Source organism: Fusarium redolens, assembly GCF_020744475.1.
Source record: "Fusarium redolens strain MPI-CAGE-AT-0023 chromosome Unknown BKA55scaffold_1, whole genome shotgun sequence".
Taxonomy (NCBI): Eukaryota; Fungi; Ascomycota; class Sordariomycetes; order Hypocreales; family Nectriaceae; genus Fusarium; species Fusarium redolens.
This window is the reverse complement of record NW_025763664.1, coordinates 1,974,296-2,002,124: the sequence shown is the minus strand read 5'-3', so window position 1 is coordinate 2,002,124 and position 27,829 is coordinate 1,974,296. Positions and strand designations below refer to the sequence as shown.

Here is a 27,829-nt window from a genome sequence, read left to right as displayed (position 1 = left end):
ACCAACACCTCTTTGTCTTATCTTCACTGTCTGCGACATGACTCTGAAATGTCTACTCCACTGAGAGGAGGGCGGCCCGAAGTATTGGATAGGCTGAGCGACTTGATTACAGCCAAGATTGGAAATCCATGACGGGCCTCAAAGAGAGACTATCCGCTAGGGCATTGGCCTTCAGAAACTCCCGACCTTCTGGAAACGAGGTCCAAGTCACATAAGTTGTGAGACTCGGGCGTGGTGACTGGCTTACAGCCCGGCACGGGTCTATATCATTGTTTTTACCGTCAAAGTAGTGGAAGAGTCGCAAGTTAAATAATGGGCTTGAATAAGGGTAAGTCTCCCGCCAAGATATGGGAAAGTCATTAACATCATTATCATTCACATAGCAAAAGGTCAGTCAAGTTCTTGAGTCTCTTTATGACAAGCTTTTCATTGCTTCGGACCTACAGATTAGGACAGCTTTGTTAAATTGTCATCAGTCTCGCTTAGAGGGAGGCCACATTTGCTTTAAACCTGGTGGGCAGGTATCGCGATGTATACAGCGAAAGCGTCGCATGCCCTTACACCGATGTCAAGCACTAGGGCAAGAAGTTACAGGATCGACGGCAAAAGAGCAACCCTGCTATAATGGATCAGGTATAGACCTCAGAGACATGAGAACTTCAACCAACGTCCGGCTGTGTTGTCATAAATGTTGGCCTTGCAAGAGACTGTTGGCTCGATACAACTACCCACTTTCTTCTGCAAGCAAAAAAATTTGAGGGCATAACCAACACATTTGCGTGAATTTCCAGGGTCTTCAAGTGTGGCCAGACAGTAGAGGCAAACAAGAAAACTCAATTATAGCACCTTGTAAATCAGGTGAGATTGAGAATATGCGTGCCAGTTTAACTAGCCTCTTCTGGCTCCCCAAAGATGTTGGCATACTGTCTAACAACATGGACCATCTCTTGATTCCTGCTTGTTGTTCCTCGCCGCAACTTGACATCCACCGCTCTTTGCGCACAGGCCTCAGCAAGGGTGGGAGTGTTGCGGTAGCAGTCTGAGAATTAAATCCCAGCATTCGATGCCATAGTGCCTAGGGGAGGCGAGAAAACTTAATATCTCTATCCTAAGTGATGAAAAGACTTAGGTAAGTTTAGTATATCTTAGCAGGCCTTTAGACCAGTTTATTTTAGCACCCTGATTTAATGTCAGAAGTTTTCTTGCTCCCTGAGGGAGTGCATAAGGACCTTCTGTCAGAAGGGAATACATACAGGACAAAGAGCCTAGCAAGAGCCAACCGTTGCTTTTGGAGAGAAACATGAGTAAGGATAGTAGCGAACGTTCCAGTGAAAACCCGAATCAATATCTTGACAGTCTCGAAAGTGTCTGTATAGGGCACTGTAGATTATAAGAACTCGTGCTCTTGTCTTTGAAACTGATCAATTCATTGCCTGCCTTGCGCCGTCAAAGTGACATATTTCGGCAACATTCCCTTAACGCCAAACCATGCACAACCCATTCTTTCGCTGCTTCTTTACCACTACGCATTCTATGAGTACTGGACGCCGAGGTTCTGCTTCTTCTCGCTTCGACCGTCAGGAGTGTACCTAAAAAGAGTTAGAAATCGCGTGTGCAATGGTATCTGGATGGCCGTGTCGTACTTGAGAAGCTTCTCGATAAGATCAACGTGGGTCATGATCATACGGCGGCAGCAGTATCGCTTCAAACCGAGCTCGTCCATAGCGTCGCTTCAAACCGTTAGCTTTCCATGAGTATAGAGAGACAAGTGCCAGCGTACCCATCGGTCTTCCGGGGATCTGCGATCAGTTGAAGGTATCGCTCCCAGAGGTCACCAGTGACCTAGGCATCTCAAGTTAGTAATCAAGGCGACTAGCGCATCGCGGCTGAAGACTCTACCTTTCCACAGGAGAAGCAACGGATGGGAATAATCATTTTGATGTAATATCGTGAGTGCGCGGGTTTGTCGGATGCGTCCAAAAGATATGCGACAAGAGCAGGAGGCACGTTACAAAGAAAGCTTGTGATAGTTTGGCGTTGTAGGAAGACTACGAAAATAAATTCTAGCTCCGCTATTTTTCCGACGGATCGCTTATCTTATCAGCAACTTTTTTCGCAAGCGGGACCAAAATTTCTGCGAACCTTTACCCAGTAGAAGCATATCCAGTAGGACAACTTCGTTACTTTTCTCTCCGTCGACGAATTGTTAAAAAAACGTCGCAAGCACACGAAATCGATCTCGTGCAGAGCGAAGAAGGTGGCGAAAATGGCCGGCCACAAGAGCCCCCGAACAAAAAACGATCCGACTAAGAAGCGCAAGCGCGATGTGACGGAGAACGATTCGAGAACCAAGAGGCTAAGAGCTGAACGAAAGGCGAACAAGGTCAATGGAATTAAGCTTGAGAATGAGAGTGGCAATGGCGTGGTTGCTGAGGTGAACGGTATCTCGGGAGCTCTGGCAGAGGCTGGAACTCGGGAGATTGAGATTGTTCGCCAGTTCGATGATACAGAGGCAGGATGGCGCGTCTCGAAGCCCATGGGTGGCAGGATGCTTGATATCGATCCTGTATTGACAGAAGATGAGCAGTAAGTCTCATGTTTTGCTAACGTTGGCCTAGCTAACCTTTATAGATTCCTCGTTATTGCATACAACACATCTATCCAGGTCTACTCGGCAGCCGATTCACTTCTTGTTCGACGAATCCCCATTACTGCAGCCGAAACCTTCGATGAGAAGGCCACAGCACCCGCGCATATCGTCGCCATGAGGCAATCGAAGCAAAACTCCAATAATATCTGGGTGGCTACCTCTGACGGCCGCGTCTGTGAAGTTAATTGGACAACCTCCAAGACTCCCGAATTCTTCCAGACTCAATCCAAGACTGCAACTGCCATGGCCCTCGTGACGAAAAAGGTTTCGGGTCAAGTGAAGGAGATCATCTTTGTCGCAGAATCAGATAAGCCGGGCCGAATAGAAGTTGTCGCATACCCAGCCACAACAACAGAGTCTGAGCACAAGGTTCTCTTCGTCATGAAGAAGCCTGGCAATGGTCTGCAGTTGCTGGAGACTAGTGAAGATGGCCACCTGGTTGGCGCCATCAACGACCGCCTCTTCTTTGGCGTTCCATCACAGCGACAATTCGATAACTTGGCTTCTCTGGATTACGAGATTTATACCTTTGATATTCCCGACTTGGTCAGCGCCCTCGATCTACGAGTGTATCCTAGACCAGTGACAAGCGGAAAGAAATCGCGACAGGAAGCCGCTCCTGTTCTGGATATCATTGTTGGTGGCGCTCGTGGTGCGATCTATCTCTACCACGATGCGCTTGCTCGAAGCCAAGCGCTTGCAAAGTCAGGATCCGATAAGGAGCCCATTCAAGCACAGAACTTCCATTGGCATCGAAGAGCGGTGCATGCCCTGAAGTGGTCGCGCGATGGTACGAAGCTCTACACTGTCCATGAAACCTCGAGGATTATACTGACATATCGCAGGTAATTATGTAATTTCAGGTGGTTCTGAAAACTCTCTTGTTCTATGGCAAATGGATACAGGAAAGAAGGATTTCCTCCCCCATCTTTCCGGCAGTGTGGAGAATATCACAGTTTCTGCCAATGGATCTTCATATGTTGTTCATCTCGACGATAACTCAGTGATGGTCATTTCGACTGCTGAGATGAAGCCTACAGCATACATCGCTGGTATCCAGTCTGCCGCCGTCAACGTCACTACACCCAAGGATCTTCTCGTTCAGCGAACATGGACAACACCTGCCAGTGTACAGCGACCTATCCCAGCTGTCATTAGCCCTACTGATCAGTCGAGACTACACGTCTGTGTGGGTAATGGCCGTCAGGCTACTATGTCAGGAGGGTTCTCTGCACCTTTACTTCAGACCTTCGATCTTGAGACTTTCCGAAGCGTTTCCAAGCAAGCTTTGGCTCGCACACAACCAACAGATGTCAACATCACCAACAAGGGTCACCCTATCGAAGAGCCTCTCATTACTCACCTAGCTTTCTCAGCTGATGGAGCGTGGCTTGCTAGTGTTGACACCTGGGAGCCATCACAACGAGACGTGGATAACGTCATTAGCGATGCTAAGGATCAGTTTATTCAAGAGCGACGAGAGGTGTATCTCAAGTTCTGGGAAGCACAAGAAGGCGAGGAGCAGATTGCTCTTGTCTCCAGGATTAATGCCCCTCATGCTACAAATCGTAACGAGGCAGTCCTCGATTTGGCCTCAAACCCGGTCTCGACATGCTTCGCAACTATTGGTACCGACGGCAATGTACGATTGTGGCGCCCCAAGACAAGATCTCAGAATGGAGTTGTAGTCAAGGGTCCTAATGGTCGCGAGGTCTTTACCTGGAGTTGCTCTCAGATCATTGCTGTTGGCGACGGTATTCCTCAAGACGGCGTGATCGATCTCCCTGAGTCTGGTGCTTCTCAAGAGCCTCAAGGAAGCATCGCTTTCTCAGAAGATGGTTCAACTCTCTTCGTGGCCTTCGGAACCGCTGGATCCGGTGCAGTCTACGTGATTGATGCTGCGTCAGGTGAGGTGGTTAAGACCCTCGAGGGCCAATGGAAGGGTCAATTACGATCTATTCGCGCTCTTTCGCCTTTCATCATTATCCTATCAGATGAGCTGCGCGTTTATGATGTTGTCAGTGATGAGCTACGATATGGTGTTGTGATACCACAGTCCAAGGCCAACGCTCTTCTTCAACTAGCTGTTGATCACACTTCCGGTCACTTTGCCCTGGCTCTGCCTGCCAATGAGGGTTCTCTCATTGCGGTTTTCCAGCCTGAGGATATCGAGCCCCTGTTGGTGCGTAGCACGCCTCAAAGGATCGTCAGCTTGGTGTCTGCTCCCGAGACCAGTGGTTTCATCGCTCTGGATGATGCTGCTCAAGTCTGGGTGGTTGCCGAGGGATCAGACCCTTCATCTCTTGCAACCGTCCAGCCTCTTGAGGACCTCCGCCTCGAGGGCATTGATGTTGATGGCAATGAGGTTGGTCTTCTCGATGAGGACGAGGATATGGCAAGTGACGTTGATGAGGCCGAGGCTGAGCCCGTGACTGAGCCCGAAGATGTCGAGATGGAGGACGACGACTCTCACCCCAGTGTGGTCCAGCAACAACATCTAGCAGACATCTTTGACGCTGCACCAGCATTTGCTGCGCCTCCGATTGAGGATTTGTTTTACAAGGTTACGGGCCTACTTGCGACAAAGCCTCTCTCAGCATCATGAAAGGAAGAGGTTGGTAAATAATAAGATGTGTTAAAAAGCTAGAATGTTTTTGTTACAGAGGAGTATGTATAAATCAAACTAGACAGTCATAGTCTAGTCGCTTGGGGCCTTGGAAGTTAGATGATCGCAGCGCCGGCGTTGAGCAGGTCTGAATACTAGCTATTTGCTCAGTTTGTATGTGCATCTGGAGTATGACTGACATCGGCGTGAGCGAAAGAAGAGGCAATCACCAAAATAGCCCGGCATCTCTCGGGAATCGGTTGCAGATGCGGGGACGGGACGGGACTTGGAGACGAAGGAGAAGAGGAGAAAAAGGTGTATTTGGGTGGACCAATCGCGCCATGGCATGAGGAAGTGATGGGTAATCAATCAGTCGATCTATTGACTTGACTTTGACTACCTTGAAGAGAAAGATACCAAGTTATTTATCAACAAGTTACAACATTAACTCTTGTACTACTTTGCTTGCCCAACTTGACATATAGAAATGTCGTTTACATCTATTCCAATTCTGGACCTAGCTGCGGCTCAGGATCCCGCTACTAAGCCTCAGTTTCTAAAGGAACTTCGTCATGCTTTGATGGAAGTTGGTTTCTTGTATCTCAAGAATGTTGGCATTTCGGATGAGTTGTTTCAGAAGATCATTGAACTTGGAAAGGGTTTCTTTAACATTCCCGAGGAAGAGAAGTAAGCCATGAATTGATGCTATCATGATCTGATGGTGCACTAACTCGCCCAGACTCAAGATTGAGATGAAGAATGCGCCCTCTTTTCTAGGTTACTCTCGTCTCTCGGCGGAGATCACAGCTGGAGAGATTGATCACCGTGAACAAATTGATCTCTCAACAGAGCATCCTATTCCTGGGCCCGATGCTCCTCTATATCGTAACCTGTTAGCACCCAATCAATGGCCATCTGAGGAGTCACTGCCCAAGTTCCGCAAGGTGTATACAGACTACATGGAACGCATGGGCAAGATTTCAATTCAGTTTACCTCTCTCATCGCCGAAGCCATTGAACTTCCCAGCGACGCTTTCAACAAGTACTTTGACAAAGATCAGCAACACAAGCTCAAGATCGTCAAGTATCCCGATGCAAAGGAACTTGGTATCGAAGAAAACGTGCAGGGCCAGGGCGTAGGTCCTCACAAAGACAGCATGCTTACAAGTTATCTCCTCCAAGCAACATCACACAAGGGTCTTCAAGTACAGAACGTGCGGGGTGAATGGATAGATTGCAAGCCTATTCCAGGAACTCTCGTCGTTGCTATCGGCCAAGGCCTAGAGGCACTTACACAGGGCGTCTGCGTCTCTACGACACATCGTGTACTCTCTCCCGCTGCTGGTTCAGGCGCACGCTTCTCTATTCCCTTCTTCCAAGGCGTGCGAATGAGTGCTGAGTTTGAAGATCTGGAGAAAGTTGGCGTTGGTCTTGTACCAGAGGAAGTAAGGGAGCAGCGTCGCAAGATCGTGGAGCGCAATGGTGGACGCATTGATGATGTCGAGTTTACTTTCCGAGCGGGCGGTGCTTCAAAGACGCTTGGTGAGGCTACGCTGCGGAATCGTGTTAAGAGTCATCCCGATGTTGGAGAGCGCTGGTATCCTGATATTCTTGCTAGCATCCGTGAGGAACAGGCAAAGGCGAAGCAACAGAAGGACGCTACAGCACCAGTCGTGGAAGCGCCCCCAAAGGCCGTAGAGGCCCATTAGGTAGCAGATTGCAAACACAGAGGAACGACAAGAATATGCAAAAAAAGAGCCGCGTAAAATTTATATCCATCATGAGTCCCTTCATCTCGTCTTGTCTCGTCTCCCCATTCTCGTCTAGGCTATCACGCCACTGTACGCCTCGCTTCGCTAAACATTTCCCATTTTTCCGTTGTTTTCTTGACTTTTCTCTTCTCGTACGATGCCATCATGTCAACCTCGTGTTATGGTCTATGCGACTTGGACGTTGGGGAAACAGTCGGCAATGGTCTTGCTGTGCTTGTTCTCGGCGTGCTCTTTCAGACTAGAGAGGAAATATTAGTTAGGATGATGGAGAGACAGAGGAGATCGGTGGGTATTTTGGTGGACATACGCAGGGGCCTTTGTGGTCTTGAGGAAGGTAGATTTGCAGATCTGGCACTGAATATCACAAGCCTTCTCGTTCTATTTCGTCATGTTAGCAAATGATACCAGAAGCTTCAGGGTACAGCCTGTAACTCACCACCTTGAGCTGCGACTTGGCAGTGTTCTTGTCCTTAGCATTGCGCTCGCGCTTCTGTTGAGCCTTGGCACCCTGAAACCTCCATGTCAGCACAAGGTATCGTTTATGATGGCATCTGGATCCTCTTAGCTTACGTTACCCATGTTTGCGATTTGGTCTGGTTTTTAAGAAGAGGGTGTGTTGTTGTTATGTGTGTGAACTAGGAGAGTTTGGTATAGACTGGCGGTGTTGGAAGGTCAAAGGTGTAAGTGAGTAAGAATTAAAGATCGATTGGATGCGATTATGCAGAAGAAAAACCGTAAAAACGGAAAACGGAGGGGTCACCTTTTTTTTTCCCTTAGCGATCGCCCTTTTCGGACTCGCCGTTATCTAACCGCTCTCAGGGTCTCGACCGTTCCATCCAGGGATAGACATCAACGGGTATTAACAGAGGCAACAGAGCCGAGGCAGAAACTGTATCTATTTATGTTACAGAGTTGGTGTCATCCCCGTCTCAGAGTTGTTATTGCTTGTTCAAGTTTGGTTAAATGGTGTAAAATATACTTTTACTAAGTTACAGCTGAATGCATAGCCTCTAAGTGCATATTCACTTTTGGTAGCTCTGAATACCTAGCACCACTCAGCTTCAACATCACTGTCAGCGTCCCAACCAACCAACCAAAACAGACAAAAGCTTCAAAACTGATCCATACAAGCCTCAACTCTCAGTAAGCTGGCTTATTCACGTCTCCGAATCTTGCTGAGTAGTGGAGAATCTTGGGGAGAGCCTAGGGAAGGTAAGAAAACTTAGGACCTCTATCCTAAAGGACGAAAAGACTTAGGTAAGTTTAAGTAGATCTTAGCATGCCTTTAGACTATTTAATTTTGGCATCCTGGTTTAATGTCACAAGTTTTCTTGCTCTCTGGTGGGAGCTACTGTGCTGTGCCTTGAGCTAGTGTATGTTCTCGTCGATCGTATTGAGCTGACCTCTGGCTGGCCTAAGCCCTATCAACCGCGAGAATCCCGCTTAGATAGAAGTCAGTATCATGCTTTCCTTGCTCCAGTTCAAGACTATCACCTAGCTAAGGTACCTAAGCGGGCAAATTCTGCTTTGCTGCTGACGTTCATGGCAATTAGGATCCGAAGGATCATCAAAATACACCATATTATGTACATTGTTTCAAATCAGGATAAACCAGGCTTATCGAGTCCTCCGTTTCTGTCAAATCAAGAAGCTCGAGAATACCGGCTCTCGTCTAGATATCCACTGTCCGCCATAAACGACGCCACGTACCGCCAATGGCGCTATGCGATACAGCCTAGACGCCCGTTCTTTCAGCTTCACACCAATAACTCCGCATCCAACTTGATAGCTCGTCTGGTTATCCAAACCGAGTAAAGTACAGTATGCATCTTGGTATGCAACGCTATGCATGTAGTTGGTGCTGAGGTGAGACGACCACTCTTGATGTCGGACAACCAGCCCTGTACTATAATATATAAGACTGCTGGGAAGCACGATAGAAGATGCATACACACCATTATCGAGAACCATCATTTCTTCAGTAAACAAATATGACCCAAAACAAGTTCTCATCCTTGCGTAGTAAGCTGGTTCAGGGACGACTTCTAGTCCCTGGAGACGAAGGATTCGAGGAGAGCCTCCAGCGATGGAGTCTTACCTGTGTCAAGCCCGCTGTATGTCAACCATCATAGCTCCCCAGCTATCAACTAATCAATTCATAGGCCGCCGTAGCCCAGCCCAGGACTGCTGAAGAAGCTAGTGAGGTCGTCAAGTTTGCAACATCTAACGGCATCAAGTTCAATGTCAAAGGTGGTGGCCATAGCACCTCGCAAACTTCTTGCGCTCCCTCAACTGAAGGCATGGTCCTGGACCTCTCTCTCATGCGTGATGTCTCGGTAGACACCGAGGCAAAGATCGTCTCCTTTGGAGGAGGTTGCTTATGGAAAGATGTTGATGAAGCACTGTGGCCTAAAGGCCTAGCTACCGTTGGCGGAACTGTCAGCCATACTGGCGTTGGAGGCCTTATCCTTCATGGCGGCTATGGCATCTTGTCTGGTATTCACGGTCTGGCCATCGACGTCCTGCTTTCGTGTCAAGTCGTTCTAGCTGATGGACGCATCGTAACCGCATCCTCCAAAGAGAACGCAGATCTCTTCTGGGCTCTTCGAGGTGCTGGCAGCAGCTTTGGCGTAGTTACCCAATTCACCAGCAAGATATTCCCACAAGGCGACATCTGGGGTGGCATGGCCTTTCTCCCTCCCTCGGCTCTGCCCGCCGTTATCAAGTTTCTTAATCACTGGGGAGAGACAAACGACGGCACGCAAATTTTTCTCACGGGCTACACTTATGCACCCCCTGGCCCAGACCCCAATGCGCCCAGGCCCCTTGTTGTCCTAGTTCAGATGGCCCAGATCGGACCCAATCCAGAGGAAGATGGCCAGAAATATTTTGCTCCTATACTAGAACTCGAGGCATTGATGAAGCAAGTTGGGCCTATGCCATATCCCATGATCAACCAAGGTGCAGATGAGGTCTTTGCAAAGGGGAACAGGTACTTGTTTGGGGGCGCCAACTTTACTCTTCCCATGGAGCTTTCGACCGCCGAATCAATCCGTGATAAATTCGCGGGATTTGTCGAGGATACCCCGGGTACCGAGGGCTCTGTTGTCATGATAGAGTGCATTCCCCAGAAAACAATCCGGACCATCCCTGTTGAGTCAACATCCTTCAACTCACGAGGTAACTACTATAATGTCGGTATTAGTTACAAGTGGATGGATGAGAGTCTTGATGCCAAAGTTCGCCAGTTCAATCGTGGATTCCAGAAGTCGATCCGCGAGCTTGGATATAACGACGAAGCCCTGTCAGATGGCATTGGCCATTATCTGAACTATGTCAACACTGACACCATCTCGGCTGAAGATGCATTTGGTTCAAACTCGAAGCGCCTGAGGGGATTGAAGAAGCAGTATGATCCAAGCAATGTCTTTGACAAGCTGTGGAAATTGGTTGGTGATGTTGAGGATAACAACTGGATTGCCTGAAGGGGAGGGGTGTATTTCTTCTTCCTGAATAAATCAATCAAACAATTTTACCAAAGCAATTGTCTTATATCTTCAGAATGAATTTGATGTTCTTTTGGTGTATTTGTATGGTTTTGTAGAAAGAAAAAGGAGGCGAATAGAATTGGCAAGTTTTACGGATATTAGCAGGTGCTATCGTGCACCGTGCGAGTCTCCTTCCATCGCGTCGCGTCTCTCCAAGACACTTCAACTTCGCATCTTCTCCTCAATCTCTATGCTCGTTTCTCGTAACACTCGGCTCTCTTATTTCAGCCTATCATTGAAAGTCGCAATCAATAACCACAGTACTTTCACGTCTTTCACTCCGTCGTTTCTCAAAAAAGGACATCTTGTCACTGTGTCAAATCATATCAGCACTATGGCATCCGCTTCGAATATTACCTCTGCCGACAAGATCAGCCTTGGAGAATTCAAGCGAGTTCTCGATCAATACCCGCCTCTTATAAAGAGAATTTCAGATGAAAAGGGTGGTGAGTGAATCAAAAAAGGCACCAAAGATGCCATTTTATGTGACTATCGGCTAATAGCTATCAACCGATAGCCAAAGGTGGCCAAAGAACGCTGCAAGAACTGGACAATTATCGATACAACGACGCATTGGATGTCTTCAATTCTAACGCGAAAAGTCGCCCAATGAAGCTAGACGACATCAAGACCCTCGTGGAGTGGAAGTTGTGAGTCAATGCCCACCCATCTGTGCCAGAAACGTACAGCTGCATGCTGAAGCCGTTTACTAATAAAGATCAGACGCCATGGGAAGTTCAGGCCAACTCTTATGAATCTGGTCTCATCTAACGATGCAAACGATGCTCAGCAAATTGTAAAGCAAGCTCTGGAGGCTTACAAGAAGGATGCCGACATAGAAGCGACCTTGGGTGTATTGACAAAGCTTCGAGGTATTGGCCCTGCAACTGCATCCTTGCTTCTGGCTGTTCATGATGCGACACGGGTCATCTTCTTTGCCGACGAGGCTTTCTGGTGGTTATGCTGCAATGGGGAGCAGAGCCCTATCAAGTATAACGCCAAAGAGTACCGTACGCTATGCTCCAAAGTCGACGATCTGCGGAGCAGGCTCGACGTGCAAGCAAGTGACGTGGAGAAAGTGGCATATGTCTTGATGAAGCAACCGGCTCAACCGGATCAATCCCATGATGTGGCACCACCGAAAGAGGCCAAGCAGGATACATCGCCCACGACAGCGAAGAAGGAAAAGAAGAGGAAGTCTAATTCAAAAACCGAAATGGTACAGGATGCAACCCATGAACAGCCGTCACTTCGTCGATCCAAACGAGTCAAGATCTAGTGCTTCAGTTGAACGAGAAAACAAAACAACTCGGCTCACGGCAACAAAACGATAAAATCATTTTGCTCGTATTTTTGCAAAAGTGCATATAGTGATGCTCACAATTCAATGCCACCTTTCCGGCCGTATGCACACTAAGTCCATGATACCAGGCTGTCAGACCAACCCGTTATACAGCACAGCTAATCGCATTGATAACACACCGCAACTCACCCCAAGCAGTCAAAACGACAGCCTCAGAGGACCGGGTATCCGGGCCGTATAGCGTGTGTATCCGAAGAATACCAAGCTCCCATCCGAAGAAATTCCGCATGACGACAATTCCTCACGATGAAATCAATGACTTGACACTCAAAGAGGTCGTGGACAGTCACGCGCAGCGTTCGGGCATGGTTAGGGACCATGTAAACCGCGTATATAAAACAACCATACGCCTCACTGGCCCTGGAAATGTCGGGTTTCCCTTCCTTTGAGAAGATCCTTGAATTCTTACCTCTGTTGTTCTAACAGTGAACCTTGATTGCCACATTTACTCCAGTATATTTCCATGATTCAGCTGGTGCGAGTGGCCAAGAATAGCTTAACGTTATCTACTATTCCCAATACCCACAATCAACTTCTCCCACGTTCGCATCATGGTTCCAAAAGGTCACCGACATGGCCCGTCAAGTAGTATGTTTGCTCAGATTACTGAGCCCATACCTCTTCCTATTCGCTTCGCTCGAATCAAGAGAGATTTGATTGAGGGTAAAGAATCTCAGATCAAGGCCTCTTGGACAAGACTGCTTGTCAAGTTAAAGACTGAAATCGACGTCATCGCCAAAGCCGGTTCGGATATCTACCCATCTATTGATTTTAACGATCTCAAAGACTCTTCAGTCGCAGACGACTTCTCTTCAAGACTCAAGGATCGAGGCGTCGCTGTTGTTCGGAATGTGATTCCTCATGATCTGGCTTCCAAGTGGAAGGGAGATACCGACGCTCACTTGGGAGACCTTCAGGCTCAACGGCTACCTACCCATGATCCACATCTTTACGGGGTATACTGGGCGCCTGGGCAGATCAAATCTCGAGCACATCCTAACATTCTCTATACTCAACGTTTTTTAATGAATTTATGGCACTCGTCTGACCCAGAAGCGCTTGTGAGCCCCAATTTCCCCATCAGCTATGCCGACCGCATGAGGGTCAGAAGACCTGAGGATGAGACATGTTCCCTCAGCGTATATGTTGACGGAGGAAGCGTGGAGCGTTGGGAGCCCGATGGCTATGGTTCAGCAGCGACTTATCAATGCATATGGGATGGTTGTTGGGAGGATTGGGATCCATGGGAGAGCAGCACTCGACTAAAGGTGACAAGCGATTTATACAATGGCGACGGCTCATGCAGCGTCTTCCGCATGCTTCAAGGCTGGGTCGCTTTGAGTGAAGTTCCTTTTGGCCAAGGCACTCTTCTGCTGTGTCCCATGATTCGACTGACAACTGCATATCTTCTTCTGCGCCCCTTTTTCGTCCCTAAAGAATCCTCGCCGTCAAGCCCAGACTATCTTACGCCGGAGAATTGGATCCTTGAGGAGCCACCTTCGTCTGTGATTCAAGGTGCATTGCCTTCTTACCCACAGGAGCTCAATGATGCCTTACATCCTCATCTACAGCTTCACCGGAGCATGATCCCTATACCAAAACTTGACCCTGGTGATTACCTTGTCTGGCACTGCGATACCGTCTACGCCCTTGACCGTCTCCGTCGCCCGGACATCCCTCCTACAACAATTATATATCTTCCGGCCTGTCCATTAACTCAGACAAATGCGCTATATCTTGCTCATCAGCGCAAGGGTTTTCTACATGGGGAAGCCGGCCCTGACTTTACCGGAGCCCCTACAGGCGATGTCACTGTAGGAGGGGAGCAGGCCGTTCGGGAGGTTGGTGAGGCAGGCGGTGTAGACGGCATGCGTGCAATGGGGCTTTTGCCGTGGGATGAGGATGAAGCTCAAGATGATCTTGAGTATGCAGTGTTGGAAATGGCCAATGGTGTATTATTTCCGGAAAAGTATGATGGAACCTATTGAAACGTTCGTTGTTCGAAATAGGCAGAATGCAGCTAGAATTTGTAAGTTATCTGGTTGGAACTTTCAAATCACATGGGGTCGAAAATGGTATGATGTTTGAATAGTGATGTAGCAATTTGCATGCGAGACCTTGGTGGTAGTTAGTACACCAAGGCGCCTATCATCCAACGTCACGATTCTATACATGGAGAAATTCCTAATACAATCTCAAATAGTCGATCGTCCTGTCCACGTCCGATCGCCAACTCTGCGCCGGTGCTTAACCCAGTAACCGTTATAACGCTATTTTACATCTTCCACTTCATCTGGCCCAGGTCTGTTGCTGTTTGTATATGCCCTGACAGGCGCAGACCCAGTCTCTTTTCTTTCGCCCAGACAGGTCAACAATAGATCAGGTGTCGATATCCTTGGGTGGGCGGGTGTCCTTTTGTGGAGCAATGTATAACATACACTCCTTAGATACCCTTTCTGGACTCGCCGGTTTGTTGGGTAGCAGCGTACTTGTCGCTAAGCTCATCGTAGCTCTTGTGGAGCTGCTCGCTCTGCTTCTTCAAGGTCTTGAGGTCCTGGTCCTTCTGCTCGAGCTCCTTTCGGAGACGGGCAAGCTCACCGGGCTTACCGGCAACGGCAAGCTTCTCAGCCTCCTTGGTATCGCTCTTAGTACCCTCGTAAGCGCGGACCTTGTCCTCCAGACGCATCACCTCGAGGATCATAACGTAGGTGCGGTTAAGGATGAGCGAAAGGAAGAGGGTGAAACCGCAAAGGTACATGTTGCGCTGGGAGTAGAACTTGCGGGCTTGGACTTCGAGGCGTTCGTGGCCCATAACGGCGGCACTGCAATCAATTTTGTTAGTAATGTGTCCGCCTGCTATATCGTGGTTGCTTGGGGTAACATACGCTCCTCCCTGCTTGGACTGTTCGGAGGCGGCGGCGAGCTCGAGCTGGACGCGGTAGACACGATTGACGCTGTCAACAAAGAGAATTAGGATAAAGACAAAGGTAATCTTCATCCAGTATTGAATCTTCGCGACAACAGGGCTCTCGGAGATGAAGCTGTATATCCTGTTAGCTACACGGTTAAGAAGCCTGAAGTTCGTGTTTGACGCACGTGAAGATCTTGCGCTTCACGTTGAAGGGCATGGGGACGATCAGGAGCATGAAAAGCGCCATCTCGAAGACGAGAAGCATGAAGACCTAATTCAAAGAGTTAGCAACTCCATTGCCCTGGAGATTGAGGCTCTCGATAGAGGCACGAGCAACGCACAAGAGTATAGTAGAGCGTCATTGTGACGGCGGTGACGAGGGGTAAACAAAAAGTGAAATAGGTGAAGATTGAGAAGCTCAAGAGAGAGAGTTGTTTAGTCGTAGAGTGTTGGTGTTATAAGAGAGAGAGAAAAGCTTCCGATTGCGATGGTCTTCGTATTTGTAGGTAAGGTGCAAAGAGGAAGAATGACAAAGGTGGTCAGTTTGGACCTGAACCTGGCAGAGCTGGGAAAGCTGTCGTGCACCTGTCTTGTTCCTTCCCACTTTCGAATCGACAACGTCATCGCTTGTGGCTGGAGCCTACAGGACGCTAGTGGTGGGATGTGGGGCATCATCACTGAAGCTGAAGAATTCAGTGGCTTGCATCTGTACAAAAAGGATACTAGTGCAGATCTATTTAATGAATTGTGAAGACATAACTACTGATAAAGGCGAACATTCTTTCATAAAAATGATATCACAGAAACATTGTACATCGTAAATTGAACAGCGTCCGTATGCCTTTAATATCCATAATACAAAACGTCAAAGCCAATTACGTTCTTAAAACTCATATATTTTATGATACTACTACAACAACTCTCTTCCCAACTAATACCAAGCCCTCCGTTTCCCACCCAAACCCAGAAATTCCATCCTAGTTTGAGCAAGACTGCATGTCTGCGATGTCCCCATTATCTTACAATGAAGCCAAACCACCTTGGAAGTTCCTCTATATTATTGACTCCCGCTTATCCAGTCTCCGTCATCTCTTAACTTGGCTGTTGGGCGCCGGTTCCTAACACCTCGATCAACGCGCGACCGCACAACCACGTCTTGGTCATCGTCGTCGTCGTCGTCTTCGTTGTCCTCCTCTAGTTGGCTTTGCAGCAGCCTGGATTCCTCAGTGCGTTCTTCTGAAAAAGTGATGTATTCCATGCTGTCATTGATTTCCACTTGCTGTGGTCGTTGCAGTGCAGCTGGCACAATGGTGTCTGCAGCCACGATCTGACGTTCTTCCGGCTCCTCTCGATCTTGCGAGTCCGAAGCTGAAGGATGCTCCATCATTGGAGCTGAGGTCAGCTTTCGTGGATACTTTCTCGGTCGACCACTTCCTGGTCTGGCGCCTCCTCTTTTGCCGCGTGTCTTTAGATCTCCTCGTGGCTTGCCACTCTGGCTTGGTGCCGCTCCCCTCCCGTCTTGTCGCGCTCGTTTCCGCAGTCTTGCTGCTGAATTTCCGAAATCCGAATCTCCATCTGAAGGTGTTTCCATGATTGAGGCATCAGTGCCAGTCGGGTGATACTCTTCTTCTTCTGAGTCCTCCTCAAATGGGCCCTTCTTACGCTTACGAAGAGGCTTTGGAGCGAAACCAAGCGTATCCGCCAGCATGTCGTCTTCATCAAGAACTGCTTGAGCACGCTTCTTTCCCTTTCCGGGCTTCTTCTTATCCGTCTTTGGATTCTTTCGTGCAACCCCCTCTCCGTTGGGCCGTCGCGATCGTTTTTTACCCTGGTCAGACTTCCCTCCCACCTTATGGTCGAGCAGCTTCTTTGTCAGGTTGGGGAAGTTTTCACCATAATTGAAGAACAATTCCTCTCCAGCCTTAATGTCACGCATGGCTGTAAACTTGATGCGGTATTCGCCATTGACGTAAAGGATTCGTGGGGTGATGTTGCATCCGCGCTTGTCGCTCTCTGATGCGTGGTTGATGTAGCGACTCAAATTACCATATGTGGCAGCGTCCACCCAAATACCTTCGTTGTCTAACAAGGTAAATACGTACGAAATGTTTGATTCTTCATCAAACACGTCGCCGCGCCTGGCTTCTCGTCGCACTCCTTCGTCGTGGGTGATCAGTTCTCCCACATATTCGATAATGAAATCGTCCTGTGCAATATCCTCGATAGTGAATAACCCATACCCGACTCCTTCAAGTTGACTCTCGCCCAAAGCGAGGCTCTTCGCCTGGCCCCGCTGCAGCGAGCAGTTTTGGCAGCCAGTGGAATGAAGAACTTCATCATCAGCGTTCTCGGGATCGGCTCTCTCAACCACCCCACATCGACCACAAACATCTGGGTCGCATTCGCGGTTCAGCTGCACACAGATACATGGCCTTTCCTTTCCTTTTGAGAGGCAGGTTTTGCCTTGCGAGTGGCAGGCACAGCCTGTGAACTTGTAGGCGCAGTTTTCTACGGTACAGCCGCAGAACTTCTCGCAGAGAACACCATGCTGGACGCAAATACAACTTTCCGAAGTACAGGGACCTTCGTGATTGCAAGGCTCGGAGAGTTCGCGTTTTTGATGTTCGTGAGTTTTGGTGTGGGATTCCCAGTCGCCGATGAGCGTCTTTTTGAAACGATCATACCAGCTGACCGTCCGGATTTGCAATCTGTTTGCTGGCTCGATTGGAGACATGGAAACATTCAGCTTTTGATATTCATTAAATACGTCACTGCAATCCCGGTCAAGGAGCTGGGCAACCAAGCAGAATGGATCTTTCGTAACCTTGCTGTGGTCGGCGGTCGCAACCGTTGATCGTAGGATGTAATGATCCTCTTCATCCCAAGGCCTCTGGATTGAGGCAGCAACAGGCCGGGGCGAGCTTCGATAGCAATTCCGTTTGCAGAGTGGGGATAAGGGGCCATTACCATTGACCGTATCAGTTGCACTGTAGGGGAGGCGTCGTCGCCGCTGCAGAGTATCCGAGAGGCGGGGAAGAATCGAAAGGGTGCGCTTGCAATTCTGGGCATCATATTCGCCGTGCTCACAGGAATGACTGAAGCAAATGAGGCAACCAAGAATTGAATAAGTTCCCAGCCAATACTCGACAGCATCATGCTCGTTTTCGTGCTGTGTGCTGGAGCCATCCTTGGCTGTGGGCTTGGTTTCCATGATGCTGTCGACAGACTCATCCAAAAGCAAAACATCGCGGAGTTCAATCTGCTTGGTTGGGGGTTGGCCCTGGTGAAAGACACGGCGGAATGCTTCCGTGAACATGTTGGCGGCTTTATTTGCCTCGGGTGGTGTAGTGGATTCGGCCGGGCGATGTGAGTTGAGAATGTCTGATTTCTGTCGGGGCGTAATCGCGTCGTCAGGTTCTCGACTTGCCATGTAGCGAATAAGAGCCGATCTGTTACAACCAGGTAATGAGAGCTTGTCCAGCCAAGTCCCAAGATATAACAAGACAGTTGATGCAAACTCGGAGCGAACTGCTATGCGCACTTTTTCCTCGCGACTCATGGGCTTGAAACCGGATTTGCGGTCAATATCCTCCAGTTCTTGCAACCAAACATTGTATTTGTACTCCTCCGAGGTCTCAAGATCCCTCAAGTGGGGTACAAAGGTCAGCATTGTGTTGGGAGTAAGAATATTCTTTTTGATTTCCACGTGATGAAAGCGATATCTTGGGACACGCTCTTCATCTGTCTGGATGCGTACGATGCTGTAGTGATCCTCACGTTTGTTGTTCTTAAGTTTCGTGTGTTCCTATCGAGAATATTAGTATAATTCACAAGAACTCGTTTGGGGCCTAAGTACTTTGGATTTGATTCTCATCGTTTCTCCCTTCTTGGACGGCACAGGTTTGTTAGTAAGTCCGGCGAAGAGGTTTTTGCCTGTGAGAACACGACGTTCATTAGGCTTGGTGGACTCAATGATATAAGAGGTCATGCGACTGTGTCCATCCTTGATATCTTGGCGAAACTGGGTCAGCTTTTGAGCAATAGCAGCGACATCCCATTCCTGCTTCTTAGGCGTTTGATATTTGGGAGATGCCAGTTTGACTTGTTGCGTTGATTTTGAAGCGTCTTTTTCAGGTGTAGGCGTCACCTGACGAGATGCCAAGTTGGAGGCTGTAACACTAGACAGCTTTGCCATACTTTGGGCGTCATCAGAATTAGCTGTTATCGTGGTCACCTTCTGGCTCAGTTTGAGTACTGAAGATGCTGGACGTGGCGGCTCAGCTGAGGCAGAGGGTTGTTTGTCCTGACTGGCGGTGATAGAGCTCGTAGATCTATTCAATTTGGGCGGGCTGACGGGAGCGTTGGTTGATGATGGGCGCTCACTTGAAATTGAAAAACTGGGGGTGAAGCGCGCCGTAGTAGTGTTGTTGCGATTTAGGGGCACCGGAGAATGTGGTTGATAGTCTGAATCACTGTCTTCCAATGTCAAGTCGATTGTGTCAGGTTTCCCTGCGACGATGGAGGTGACATGATGAGAAGCCATGGTTGTGGCTGATCACTTTGCCTCAAACTCTAAGGCAAGGTACAACCGCCCGTATTGGTAGGGAAGGCGAACTGCCAAAGGTTTTCCTAGAATTGCCCCTCTCTATGGCCAGCAACTGCTACCATCCTGCAGAAGAGGACTCGCTGACGAACACAAAAAAAGGGAAGAGAAAGAGAAATCGGTAAGGACTGCAGTTCGTGTTGATGTTGCTGTGGAGAGCACCTTTGTAGGTAATAATTAATGAGAGAAAGAAACACGAGTTTGTCGACCTAGCCCGAGACGCGTTTGGACAGATTTAATGTGCAAAGTCGGCAGAAAATAGGAGCGAAATGCGCAAAAGAGGTCGAGAAAATCAAAGAAACTGAATACCATAGAGTAGGATAATGGTAGTATATACGACAGGTTTGTACAAAAGACACGAGTGCCCTTGATTGTCGGTTTGTTGTCGCTTGAAACTCAAACCAAGACAGAGATGAATAATTAGGTGAATGAGTGAATGAGTGTCAATTGCACGCGTTGAGGAGTTTACAGGGGATACTAACAGGGGGTCGCGCTCATTAATCCGGCTTAGCGTGGTTGGATTGGTCATTAAAGTAAGGTAGCGGGCGGCTTTATTTGTTCCTTCTATGAACCTGAACATGATGGTTTTATTTTGCTTACTATTACAGATTCCGTCCTGCTCATATATGACTTTGGCATATTCCATACCTACTATGTTATAGTCATTGAGAATGCATCAAAGCTATTCAACCACGGTCTATGAGAGGCTGGACTTGTTATGCCCTAACCACTAGTCATCATAACATGAGAGCGATCGCGGAATATCTAAACTGAAAGAATCATAGATAATAACATAGAAAATCAAATAGCATAGGCTATTTGATTCTAACAACCCAATTCCTTTATTCATCTTTTTCCTGAGTTTTGATATATCTTAGAGGTAATAGGCTGTCTCACGTGAGGCTCACTCAAGAGTAAAATCCATAGTTCATCGGAATTGCCGGATGCTAAGCTGCGATCGAACCTGTAACCCAACGATCAAAGTCGACGTAATTAAGGTATGGAAAGTATTTCTCTTGGCTCCGGTAGTTTAACAACCATATCCTTGGCATTCTATTGGAACTTTTTATAGCCAATTACACGCAGCCTTTATGTATCTTACTCAATACTAATACCAGACTTGATATCATTGAAACACTCCTCAGCCTCGTCAAATCAATCCATACTGCTTCGAGAAAGTGCTCTCAACTTCGGAGAAGACCCTGTTTCACGAAACGACTGACATCAAGATCGGAACTAACCCTACCACAACATGTGAAGAGGGCCCTTGCGGTAATTCGGTTTCTGGGCTGCCTCAATTACTCCTTGTCTCCTTTATCTTTCGGGCTGGAGACTGCCGGAGGATCGCTCAGTTTTAGAGCCCGTTCACCCACCCACTGACCTCCAAAAAGACCCCAAACTTGTGCCTCTATATCGTCATATTTCATCTTAGAGACTCACTAGCGCTGCGCTGGATTCGACCGAAGCTTGGTGGTCGTGAACCGCATCCGGGGTCAGTCCAGTTCTAGGGGGCCTATGGGGGCCTCTCCGGATGCACAGGTGAGGATCCTTGGCGGAGGCCCGTAGAATGCAAGACGTAGACCTGAGACACGCTTGACGTAAGTAGCAGTACCTCGAGCAATGCTGCGATCACCAGGGGCTGCGGTGTAGACATACACTAGATGCTAGCGCCCGTCTGTATCGAAGACCTCACTCACTCGTTCTGATCCAAGTGGAGTCTTGATGACGTCGCTCTCAGCTCCCGCATCAAAAAAGGTGACGATCTTGGTTCTCCGCAGCAACAAACACCACCAGAGCCCAAGCCCAAGCCTTGCCCTGTTTCTGGCCTCCATCATATAACGTTCCCAGCAGCCCGGCCACGATCTTCTCTTCGTGTTTTCTCCGACATCTTATCCTTGCTTGATTCTCAGCTCTGCAGCTGTGATCTCCATCTCCGTCTCCAACCCACGTTAATCCCCACCTGATATTATTTATTCCCTGCCTGTCCTTGCTGGACCCTTTTCTTGTCATCCATACTCAGCTCCACCGCTCGTCGCATTCATAAACAACAACATTCATCATGCATCGCACCTATTCTATGCGCCAGACCCGGGCGCCTACTGCCTCCCAGCTTCAGGTGCGTGCAATCGAAGCTTATAGCGCCACAACTCAATGCGACAGCAAAACTGACTTTGAACAGAACCCCCCGCCACCTCCGTCGTCGACAAAATCCGGCCGCCTCTTCAAAAGCAGCTTCGGTAAGCTAGCATCACGCCACTTCGACGGCCAATTCCAACAAAACTAACAATATCTTCCATGTAGGACATGCCCTTCGTCGCAATGCTGGCGGTGCCTTTGGCCCGGACTTGGCCAAGAAGCTCTCCCAGCTGGTCAAGATGGAGAAGAATGTGATGCGAAGCTTGGAGACTGTTGCTCGTGAGCGAATGGAAGTTGCTGTACGTGATCAATACCCCAATCACACGAAGTAACGAGACTAACTTGACAGCAACAACTATCCATCTGGGGCGAGGCTGGTGACGAGGATGTTTCCGACGTTACCGACAAGCTTGGTGTCCTTTTGTACGAGATTGGCGAGCTCGAGGACCAATACGTCGACCGTTACGACCAATACCGAGTTACTATGAAGAGCATCCGTAACATTGAAGCCTCGGTTCAGCCTAGTCGTGACCGTAAGAACCACCCAACACCTAACTGGCGTATTGACTACTAACTCCGACTTAGGCAAGCAGAAAATTACTGATCAGATCGCTCAGCTCAAGTACAAAGAGCCCAACTCACCCAAGATTGTCGTCCTCGAACAGGAACTTGTTCGAGCTGAAGCCGAGTCTCTTGTTGCTGAGGCTCAGCTTTCTAACATCACTCGAGAGAAGGTCAAGGCTGCCTATACTTACCAATTCGATGCTCTCCGTGAGCATTGTGAGAAGGTTGCCATTATCGCTGGCTATGGAAAGCACCTCCTCGAGCTTATCGACGACACCCCCGTCACTCCCGGTGAGACCCGCCAGGCCTACGACGGATATGAGGCTAGCAAGGCCATTATCCAAGATTGTGAAGACGCCCTCACCAACTGGGTTACTTCCAACGCTGTCGTTTCTTCCAAGCTCTCTACCCGCGCCCGTACACTGTCTCAGCGACGCCGTAACAACATCCGTAACAGGGGTGAGGGCCACGATCTCTCCGGTCAGGATGTGCCCTTGAATGATGGAAGTTCTTGGACCGCTCGGGGCCATGATCTCGATAGCGACGAAGAAGAGGAAGAGGAGGATGCTCGAGGCTCCATTCTGGACAGCGATGGCGGTCTGAACGGCGAGTCTCGTGGACGCACACAGGAAGCTGTTGCCGCATAGAAAGTGCTCATGATTAGTGTGGCAAAGTGAACACGGAATTTAGGCTACGTGAAAGAGGACGAGAGTGTGTCCTGCTTTCCTCACGTTTGGTAGTAATGATGGGAACGCAATCTTGGTTGTACAAGGCGTTGTGGGTAGCTTTAGGCTGGACGGGTTGCAAAAGGCTAATTGGGTACGATAACTTTCTCTTGCGGTAGCCTAGTTGTATTTTTAATTCATTAATATTATGTCTGTATTCATTGCATCATATGATGATTTGGTTCCTCATTTGACTTGCAAACTCCTCAACTTCCATCTTTACAATGTGCTCCCCAGGTATGACAATCAACCCCAAGTAACGAGATGTCATGTCGACCTTGACAGTTTCACCATCTGCTTTCTCTGCTGCCTTTTCACGCTCCCTTGAAGATGGTTGCCGATATTCATAAGTGTGAGCCAGCACAATATTCTTGTCCTTAAGACCATGTTAGTGGTTGACAGCTGAGGGTCTCAGTAAGATATAGGGTATTGAAACATACAGGGTCGGTGCATTTTAGAGCGCCCCAGAACAACCGACCGTCAGAGGTGTACACGCGAAGGTTCTTGTTTAGAATACTGCTGAGGTATTCCCGAGCCTTTTCTGTGTCCATTTCTTCTCCAGAAGGCTTAGTAGCCAGGGGGTTTGAAGGTTCTAATTGTGATACTGGTGAGGACGTGGGGAATGTGATGCTCATGGATTTTGCAGATAGAAAATGGTTAGCGGTTACGGATTAGCGGCGATATATCGGCCCCACGCTGACGTTATAGAAGCTCGATGCTGAAGGCAACCGTGAACTTTGGGTTGTTTCTTAAATCTTAGACCTTCTAATCTTCCCCTTTTCAAGATCTAGCTAAGTGTAGAAACTTTGACCCTTCCTTTTCTATCCATCGCCAGACAATGGTCATTTCTCTCCCTGGACGAGGGCGTATCCCTTGAACAAAAGGCCTGTGCCTCTCCCTATTCTACGGACCTGTATCGCATTCACGGTCATAGCCTATCATGGGTGTGACCGGCCTATGGACAGTTGTTCAGCCATGCGCCCGACCGACGAACCTCGCGACTCTAAATCGCAAGCGACTCGCAGTCGATGCCTCAATTTGGATATACCAATTTCTTAAAGCTGTGCGCGACAAGGAAGGCAATGCACTGCGCAACTCGCACGTCGTCGGTTTCTTCCGTCGTATATGCAAGCTCCTCTGGTTCGGTATACAACCAGTCTTTGTCTTCGACGGCGGTGCACCAGTTCTCAAGAGACAGACGATTCAGCATCGAAAGCGAAGACGTGAGGGACGTCGTGAAGATGCCGTACGAACGGCTGGTAAACTGCTAGCGGTACAGATGCAGCGCATTGCAGAAGAAGACCATGATCGCAGACGGGGAGACCGAGAACGCGATATATCTGCCCGGGAAGAGCAGCAACAAGAAGTGATTCCTGATGCCAGTCAACTTGTTTACGATGACGAAGCTCTCCTATCCCAAAAGGAGAGACAGAAAGGAAGAACATTTCGAAAGCAGGACGCCTACCATCTCCCCGATCTAGATGGTGGTGGTATCGCGGCGATGGGAAAGCCAGAGGATCCTCGGATCATGAGTGTGGAAGAGCTGGAAGAATATGCGCGACAGTTTCATGATGGTGAAGACATCAACCTTTACGACTTCAGCAAGATTGATTTTGACGGCGAATTCTTCAAGAGTCTTCCAGCTCCTGATCGATACAATATCCTGAATGCAGCAAGACTCAGAAGTCGACTCAGAATGGGTCTCAGCAAAGAGCAGCTGGAAGAAATGTTCCCGGACCGTATGGCTTTTTCTAAGTTCCAGATTGAAAGGGTCAAGGAACGTAATCACCTCACTCAACGCCTCATGTTTGAAGTGGGCATGACCGGTACCGACTTGACACTTGGAGTCAATGCACGAGTTGCTGGCGAAAAGAACAGAGAGTATATCCTTGTAAAGAATGAGGGTGCTGAGGGAGGATGGGCTCTGGGTGTGGTCAGCAGAGACAAGGACGTTGGAGAGGCACATAAACCCATCGACGTGGATGCCATTCAAGTTCAATACCAATCCAAGGAAGACGAGGAGGATGACGAGGAAGATTTTGAAGATGTTCCTATCGAGGGCCTGAACCGACTCCCAAAACCTTCTGCCGCACAGGTTGCTAGCTACCAAGCAGCCCAGGATATAGCGGCACGACGGCGGCAATTATATGGTAACCACCGTAAAGAGTCCCCTCCACAGGGCGAGGAGTCACTATTTGTCGGCGGGAACGTCGGGAGTACAGATGAGCTGTTTGAACAACCACCCGAAGAAGCGCTACAGGCTGACGAAGAGGATGACCTCAACCGCGCAATAGCCATGTCACTACAAAACCAACATGGAGTTGGACAAGAGTCAGAGAATGAGGAGGAGTTCGAAGACGTTCCCATGGAGGCCCCTAAATGGACACAAAAGTCGGTTGACGCACAAAAACCCATCACAGCCAAAGGAGGCTCTATGATTGCTCATGTTGTCAATAATAGAGCAAGTGCTGCTGTACCTAGGCGCCAAGAGCGTGATACCGCTGCTGATAGCGACAGCGACGAAGATATGCAGACGGTGCTTGCAAAAGCCAGGATGAAGAAGAAGCCTCAGCCAAAACCAAAGTTTGTACCCGCCGTTGAGAACAAGAAAAACCCATTTGATGGCCCATTGCCGTTCCCGAAACTTGACTGGGGCTCGTCACTATTTGGAAAGAAGAAAGCCCCAGAAGCTGGATCAAGTAAGAAAGCTGAAGCTCCGAATGAAAACCTAACAGTTTCCAATGACGAAGAGGACGACACGGCTGGTGGTTTTGAGAGAGAACTGCAGGATGAGAACGCACCCAGACCTTTGCCGCCTTGGTTGACGGATGACACGGATATCCGAGAATCGCTGAAGAAGCAGCAAGAAGCAGAGCGTGAGATCAACAATGCAGACAGGCTGGCAGCTGAAGAAGAGGATAGACTGTATCGCCGCAAGATGCAAGATCAGCTGATCCACATTGACTCATCGTCAGACGATGATAGTGATGTCGAGGTTTTGGAAAAAGCACCATCACCGAAGAAGCCTGCCCAGAATGAACCCATTACCATCGACGCGGAAGACGAGACCAAGAAGATCAAGGAAGCTCCTCTTCAAACTGAAGAGCCAGAATTGACAAGGGAAGCTTCAACTCTAACACATGAGCGGGAGGATGCCCCTGAACAAGTAGCAGATAAGGCCAAGGAGCCATCACCTGTACCAGAAGCTCAAGGGCTTGCGGATCGTACAGTGGAGGAACCAGCTGGACATACAGTACAAGAAGATGAGAACAAGTCTCGAGAATCAGAATCACCCGAGCCAGAATTCGAAGATGTAGTACCCACCAATGCTTTGGCCGAGGTCGCGGCAGAAAAGAGCCCTACGCCTATCTTTGAGGAACTTCCTTCCATCAGTGCGCCAGCAGTGGAAGGAAACCAAGAACTTGATAGCGACGACGATGGGCTTTTTGACGACGTGGAGTACGACGAGTTCAGTGATCCTGGTGACGAAGAGCTTATGGCACAAATGGCCGAGGAAGCCGAAGAGCATGCCCGTTTCGCTAGTGAGCTCAATAACAAAACGGCCGAACAAAACAAAGAGGACTATGAAAGAGAACTGCGTGCCCTTCGGAACCAACAGAAGAAAGACCGCCGAGACGCGGATGAGGTCACTCAAGTCATGATCACGGAGTGCCAAGCTCTGCTTCGTCTGTTTGGTATTCCTTACATCACCGCCCCTATGGAAGCTGAAGCTCAATGCGCCGAGCTCGTCCGTCTAGGACTTGTCGATGGCATTGTGACTGACGATTCGGATACCTTCTTGTTCGGTGGCACACGAGTGTACAAGAACATGTTTAATAGCAACAAATTTGTTGAGTGCTACCTGGTGGGCGACATTGAGAAGGAGTTGTCTCTGTCTCGAGAGCAGCTTATCTCTCTTGCACATCTGCTGGGCTCCGATTACACTGAAGGATTGCCCGGTGTCGGTCCTGTCACAGCTGTTGAGATTCTGTCCGAGTTTCCTGGCAAGTCTGGGTTAGAGAACTTTCGCGAATGGTGGAAATCGGTGCAATCGCAGACACGCCCTAAGGACGCTGATGTTTCGACGCCCTTCCGCAAGAAGTTTCGCAAATCTCAAGGCACCAAACTCTTCCTCCCACCAGGCTTTCCTAACCCAGCTGTGTATGATGCGTACCTACACCCCGAGGTCGACGACAGCAATGAGAATTTCCAATGGGGTGTGCCAGACGTGGAGGGACTACGACAGTTCCTGATGGCTACCATTGGTTGGAGTAAAGAACGCACGGACGAGGTTCTTGTTCCAGTCATTAAGGATATGAATAAGCGAGATCGCGAAGGCACACAGAGCAACATCACCAGATTCTTTGGGGGTAGTGTTGGAGCTGGAGCTAAGGAGGCATTTGCACCAAGACAGAAAGCTCAAGGAAGCAAGCGCATGGCTGCAGCGGTGGATCGTCTGCGAGCAAATGTCGCAGGTGAAGAGCTCAGGGGTGCTGAGAATGGCGGAAAGCGAAAGAGAGCATCAAGGAGGAACGCAGCGGCTCCGGTCGAGGAAGAGGAATATGCTGAAGAAGTTGGCGATGAAAAAGATGAAGAGCCCCCAAGTAGAGGTCGTGGCCAAGGTAAGCGAGTGAGAGCATCATAGATCTCAATAAATTTATGCAGAATAATTATATTAGACTACTTGATCTAATTAGAGCATCTTGCAAATGGATACCATAGCTATCTAACCAAGGGGGGACAAGAAAACTTAGGACCTTTATCCTAAGTGATTAAAATAACTTATCTAAAGACATCCTAAGTCTATACTAAATTTACCTAAATCTTTTTATCATTCAAGATAAAGATCCAAAGTTTTCTTGCTCCCTAAGGCCAACCTACAAGGAACTAACTCAATAAATATATGTATGGAGTTCCAAGTTAGAAATATCGAGCTGCTTCTTTTATTAAAA

General features: G+C 48.6%; 13 protein-coding genes across 13 annotated transcripts; 7 read left to right on the top strand and 6 right to left on the bottom strand.

Annotated features, from left to right (window-relative positions):
- Positions 1 to 1,056: 1,056 nt before the first annotated feature.
- BKA55DRAFT_549100 (8 kDa subunit-domain-containing protein) lies at positions 1,057 to 2,040 on the bottom strand. Its single transcript, XM_046191175.1, has 5 exons — positions 1,900 to 2,040; positions 1,781 to 1,842; positions 1,644 to 1,730; positions 1,254 to 1,589; positions 1,057 to 1,179 (listed from the first exon to the last, which is right to left on the bottom strand). The coding sequence occupies exons 1-4, from the start codon at positions 1,933 to 1,935 to the stop codon at positions 1,532 to 1,534; spliced, it is 243 nt and encodes an 80-aa protein (XP_046056384.1). The 5' UTR covers positions 1,936 to 2,040; the 3' UTR covers positions 1,057 to 1,179; positions 1,254 to 1,531.
- Positions 2,041 to 2,148: 108 nt separating this feature from the next.
- BKA55DRAFT_630502 (uncharacterized protein) lies at positions 2,149 to 5,631 on the top strand. Its single transcript, XM_046196945.1, has 3 exons — positions 2,149 to 2,586; positions 2,632 to 3,440; positions 3,496 to 5,631. Exons 1-3 carry the CDS (start codon positions 2,267 to 2,269, stop codon positions 5,253 to 5,255), a joined length of 2,889 nt encoding a protein of 962 aa, XP_046056383.1. The 5' UTR covers positions 2,149 to 2,266; the 3' UTR covers positions 5,256 to 5,631.
- A 111-nt stretch (positions 5,632 to 5,742) lies between these two features.
- On the top strand, positions 5,743 to 6,964 carry BKA55DRAFT_497755 (uncharacterized protein; the record flags this gene model as incomplete). The annotated part of the gene is made up of 2 exons (XM_046186490.1): positions 5,743 to 5,942; positions 5,995 to 6,964. The coding sequence occupies 2 exons, from the start codon at positions 5,743 to 5,745 to the stop codon at positions 6,962 to 6,964; spliced, it is 1,170 nt and encodes a 389-aa protein (XP_046056382.1).
- Positions 6,965 to 7,067: 103 nt separating this feature from the next.
- Positions 7,068 to 7,972, bottom strand: BKA55DRAFT_16186 (At2g23090 like protein). Its single transcript, XM_046184981.1, has 4 exons — positions 7,598 to 7,972; positions 7,464 to 7,535; positions 7,335 to 7,405; positions 7,068 to 7,265 (listed from the first exon to the last, which is right to left on the bottom strand). The coding sequence occupies exons 1-4, from the start codon at positions 7,604 to 7,606 to the stop codon at positions 7,193 to 7,195; spliced, it is 225 nt and encodes a 74-aa protein (XP_046056381.1). The 5' UTR covers positions 7,607 to 7,972; the 3' UTR covers positions 7,068 to 7,192.
- A 1,147-nt stretch (positions 7,973 to 9,119) lies between these two features.
- BKA55DRAFT_549086 (uncharacterized protein) lies at positions 9,120 to 10,687 on the top strand. Its single transcript, XM_046191174.1, has one exon. The coding sequence runs from the start codon at positions 9,328 to 9,330 to the stop codon at positions 10,510 to 10,512; it is 1,185 nt and encodes a 394-aa protein (XP_046056380.1). The 5' UTR covers positions 9,120 to 9,327; the 3' UTR covers positions 10,513 to 10,687.
- Positions 10,688 to 10,909: 222 nt separating this feature from the next.
- Positions 10,910 to 11,854, top strand: BKA55DRAFT_682700 (uncharacterized protein; the record flags this gene model as incomplete). Its single annotated transcript, XM_046198394.1, has 3 exons — positions 10,910 to 11,021; positions 11,093 to 11,225; positions 11,299 to 11,854. The coding sequence occupies 3 exons, from the start codon at positions 10,910 to 10,912 to the stop codon at positions 11,852 to 11,854; spliced, it is 801 nt and encodes a 266-aa protein (XP_046056379.1).
- A 635-nt stretch (positions 11,855 to 12,489) lies between these two features.
- BKA55DRAFT_682699 (uncharacterized protein) lies at positions 12,490 to 13,926 on the top strand (the record flags this gene model as incomplete). Its single annotated transcript, XM_046198393.1, has 1 exon — positions 12,490 to 13,926. The coding sequence occupies one exon, from the start codon at positions 12,490 to 12,492 to the stop codon at positions 13,924 to 13,926; it is 1,437 nt and encodes a 478-aa protein (XP_046056378.1).
- A 151-nt stretch (positions 13,927 to 14,077) lies between these two features.
- BKA55DRAFT_549081 (B-cell receptor-associated protein 31-like-domain-containing protein) lies at positions 14,078 to 15,429 on the bottom strand. The gene is made up of 4 exons (XM_046191173.1): positions 15,191 to 15,429; positions 15,035 to 15,120; positions 14,824 to 14,979; positions 14,078 to 14,760 (listed from the first exon to the last, which is right to left on the bottom strand). The coding sequence occupies exons 1-4, from the start codon at positions 15,209 to 15,211 to the stop codon at positions 14,382 to 14,384; spliced, it is 642 nt and encodes a 213-aa protein (XP_046056377.1). The 5' UTR covers positions 15,212 to 15,429; the 3' UTR covers positions 14,078 to 14,381.
- A 477-nt stretch (positions 15,430 to 15,906) lies between these two features.
- BKA55DRAFT_496146 (uncharacterized protein) lies at positions 15,907 to 19,392 on the bottom strand (the record flags this gene model as incomplete). Its single annotated transcript, XM_046186345.1, has 2 exons — positions 15,907 to 18,654; positions 18,706 to 19,392. 2 exons carry the CDS (start codon positions 19,390 to 19,392, stop codon positions 15,907 to 15,909), a joined length of 3,435 nt encoding a protein of 1,144 aa, XP_046056376.1.
- Positions 19,393 to 20,750: 1,358 nt separating this feature from the next.
- Positions 20,751 to 21,284, bottom strand: BKA55DRAFT_532258 (uncharacterized protein; the record flags this gene model as incomplete). Its single annotated transcript, XM_046189318.1, has 3 exons — positions 20,751 to 20,858; positions 20,893 to 21,044; positions 21,146 to 21,284. 3 exons carry the CDS (start codon positions 21,282 to 21,284, stop codon positions 20,751 to 20,753), a joined length of 399 nt encoding a protein of 132 aa, XP_046056375.1.
- A 227-nt stretch (positions 21,285 to 21,511) lies between these two features.
- On the top strand, positions 21,512 to 22,799 carry BKA55DRAFT_497982 (Eisosome component PIL1-domain-containing protein; the record flags this gene model as incomplete). The annotated part of the gene is made up of 5 exons (XM_046186509.1): positions 21,512 to 21,568; positions 21,632 to 21,689; positions 21,754 to 21,887; positions 21,938 to 22,121; positions 22,174 to 22,799. The coding sequence occupies 5 exons, from the start codon at positions 21,512 to 21,514 to the stop codon at positions 22,797 to 22,799; spliced, it is 1,059 nt and encodes a 352-aa protein (XP_046056374.1).
- A 212-nt stretch (positions 22,800 to 23,011) lies between these two features.
- BKA55DRAFT_549074 (uncharacterized protein) lies at positions 23,012 to 23,509 on the bottom strand. Its single transcript, XM_046191172.1, has 2 exons — positions 23,318 to 23,509; positions 23,012 to 23,253 (listed from the first exon to the last, which is right to left on the bottom strand). Exons 1-2 carry the CDS (start codon positions 23,426 to 23,428, stop codon positions 23,044 to 23,046), a joined length of 321 nt encoding a protein of 106 aa, XP_046056373.1. The 5' UTR covers positions 23,429 to 23,509; the 3' UTR covers positions 23,012 to 23,043.
- A 116-nt stretch (positions 23,510 to 23,625) lies between these two features.
- On the top strand, positions 23,626 to 27,696 carry BKA55DRAFT_549073 (uncharacterized protein). The gene has a single exon (XM_046191171.1). The coding sequence runs from the start codon at positions 23,818 to 23,820 to the stop codon at positions 27,520 to 27,522; it is 3,705 nt and encodes a 1,234-aa protein (XP_046056372.1). The 5' UTR covers positions 23,626 to 23,817; the 3' UTR covers positions 27,523 to 27,696.
- The last annotated feature ends 133 nt before the right edge of the window (positions 27,697 to 27,829 follow it).

Excerpts from the sequence above, each read along its gene's own strand:
- BKA55DRAFT_630502 (XM_046196945.1), top strand. The coding sequence starts at position 2,267 with ATGGCCGGCCACAAGAGCCCCCGAACAAAAAACGATCCGACTAAGAAG. Across the intron at positions 2,587-2,631 it reads GTATTGACAGAAGATGAGCA|ATTCCTCGTTATTGCATACA; the intron begins GTAAGTCTCATG and ends TAACCTTTATAG. Across the intron at positions 3,441-3,495 it reads CCTGAAGTGGTCGCGCGATG|GTAATTATGTAATTTCAGGT; the intron begins GTACGAAGCTCT and ends GACATATCGCAG.
- BKA55DRAFT_549081 (XM_046191173.1), bottom strand. The coding sequence starts at position 15,211 with ATGACGCTCTACTATACTCTT. Across the intron at positions 15,121-15,190 it reads TGACGCTCTACTATACTCTT|GTCTTCATGCTTCTCGTCTT; the intron begins GTGCGTTGCTCG and ends TCTTTGAATTAG. Across the intron at positions 14,980-15,034 it reads GTGAAGCGCAAGATCTTCAC|CTTCATCTCCGAGAGCCCTG; the intron begins GTGCGTCAAACA and ends CAGGATATACAG.
- BKA55DRAFT_16186 (XM_046184981.1), bottom strand. Across the intron at positions 7,406-7,463 it reads CCAAGTCGCAGCTCAAGGTG|AACGAGAAGGCTTGTGATAT; the intron begins GTGAGTTACAGG and ends ATGACGAAATAG. Across the intron at positions 7,266-7,334 it reads AAGACCACAAAGGCCCCTGC|TCTGAAAGAGCACGCCGAGA; the intron begins GTATGTCCACCA and ends TTTCCTCTCTAG.
- BKA55DRAFT_549073 (XM_046191171.1), top strand. The coding sequence starts at position 23,818 with ATGGGTGTGACCGGCCTATGGACAGTTGTTCAGCCATGCGCCCGACCG.
- BKA55DRAFT_549100 (XM_046191175.1), bottom strand. The coding sequence starts at position 1,935 with ATGATTATTCCCATCCGTTGCTTCTCCTGTGGAAAG. Across the intron at positions 1,843-1,899 it reads GTTGCTTCTCCTGTGGAAAG|GTCACTGGTGACCTCTGGGA; the intron begins GTAGAGTCTTCA and ends TGAGATGCCTAG. Across the intron at positions 1,731-1,780 it reads GATCCCCGGAAGACCGATGG|CGACGCTATGGACGAGCTCG; the intron begins GTACGCTGGCAC and ends AACGGTTTGAAG.
- BKA55DRAFT_549074 (XM_046191172.1), bottom strand. The coding sequence starts at position 23,428 with ATGGACACAGAAAAGGCTCGGGAATACCTCAGCAGTATTCTAAACAAG. Across the intron at positions 23,254-23,317 it reads CTCTAAAATGCACCGACCCT|GACAAGAATATTGTGCTGGC; the intron begins GTATGTTTCAAT and ends CATGGTCTTAAG.
- BKA55DRAFT_549086 (XM_046191174.1), top strand. The coding sequence starts at position 9,328 with ATGGTCCTGGACCTCTCTCTCATGCGTGATGTCTCGGTAGACACCGAG.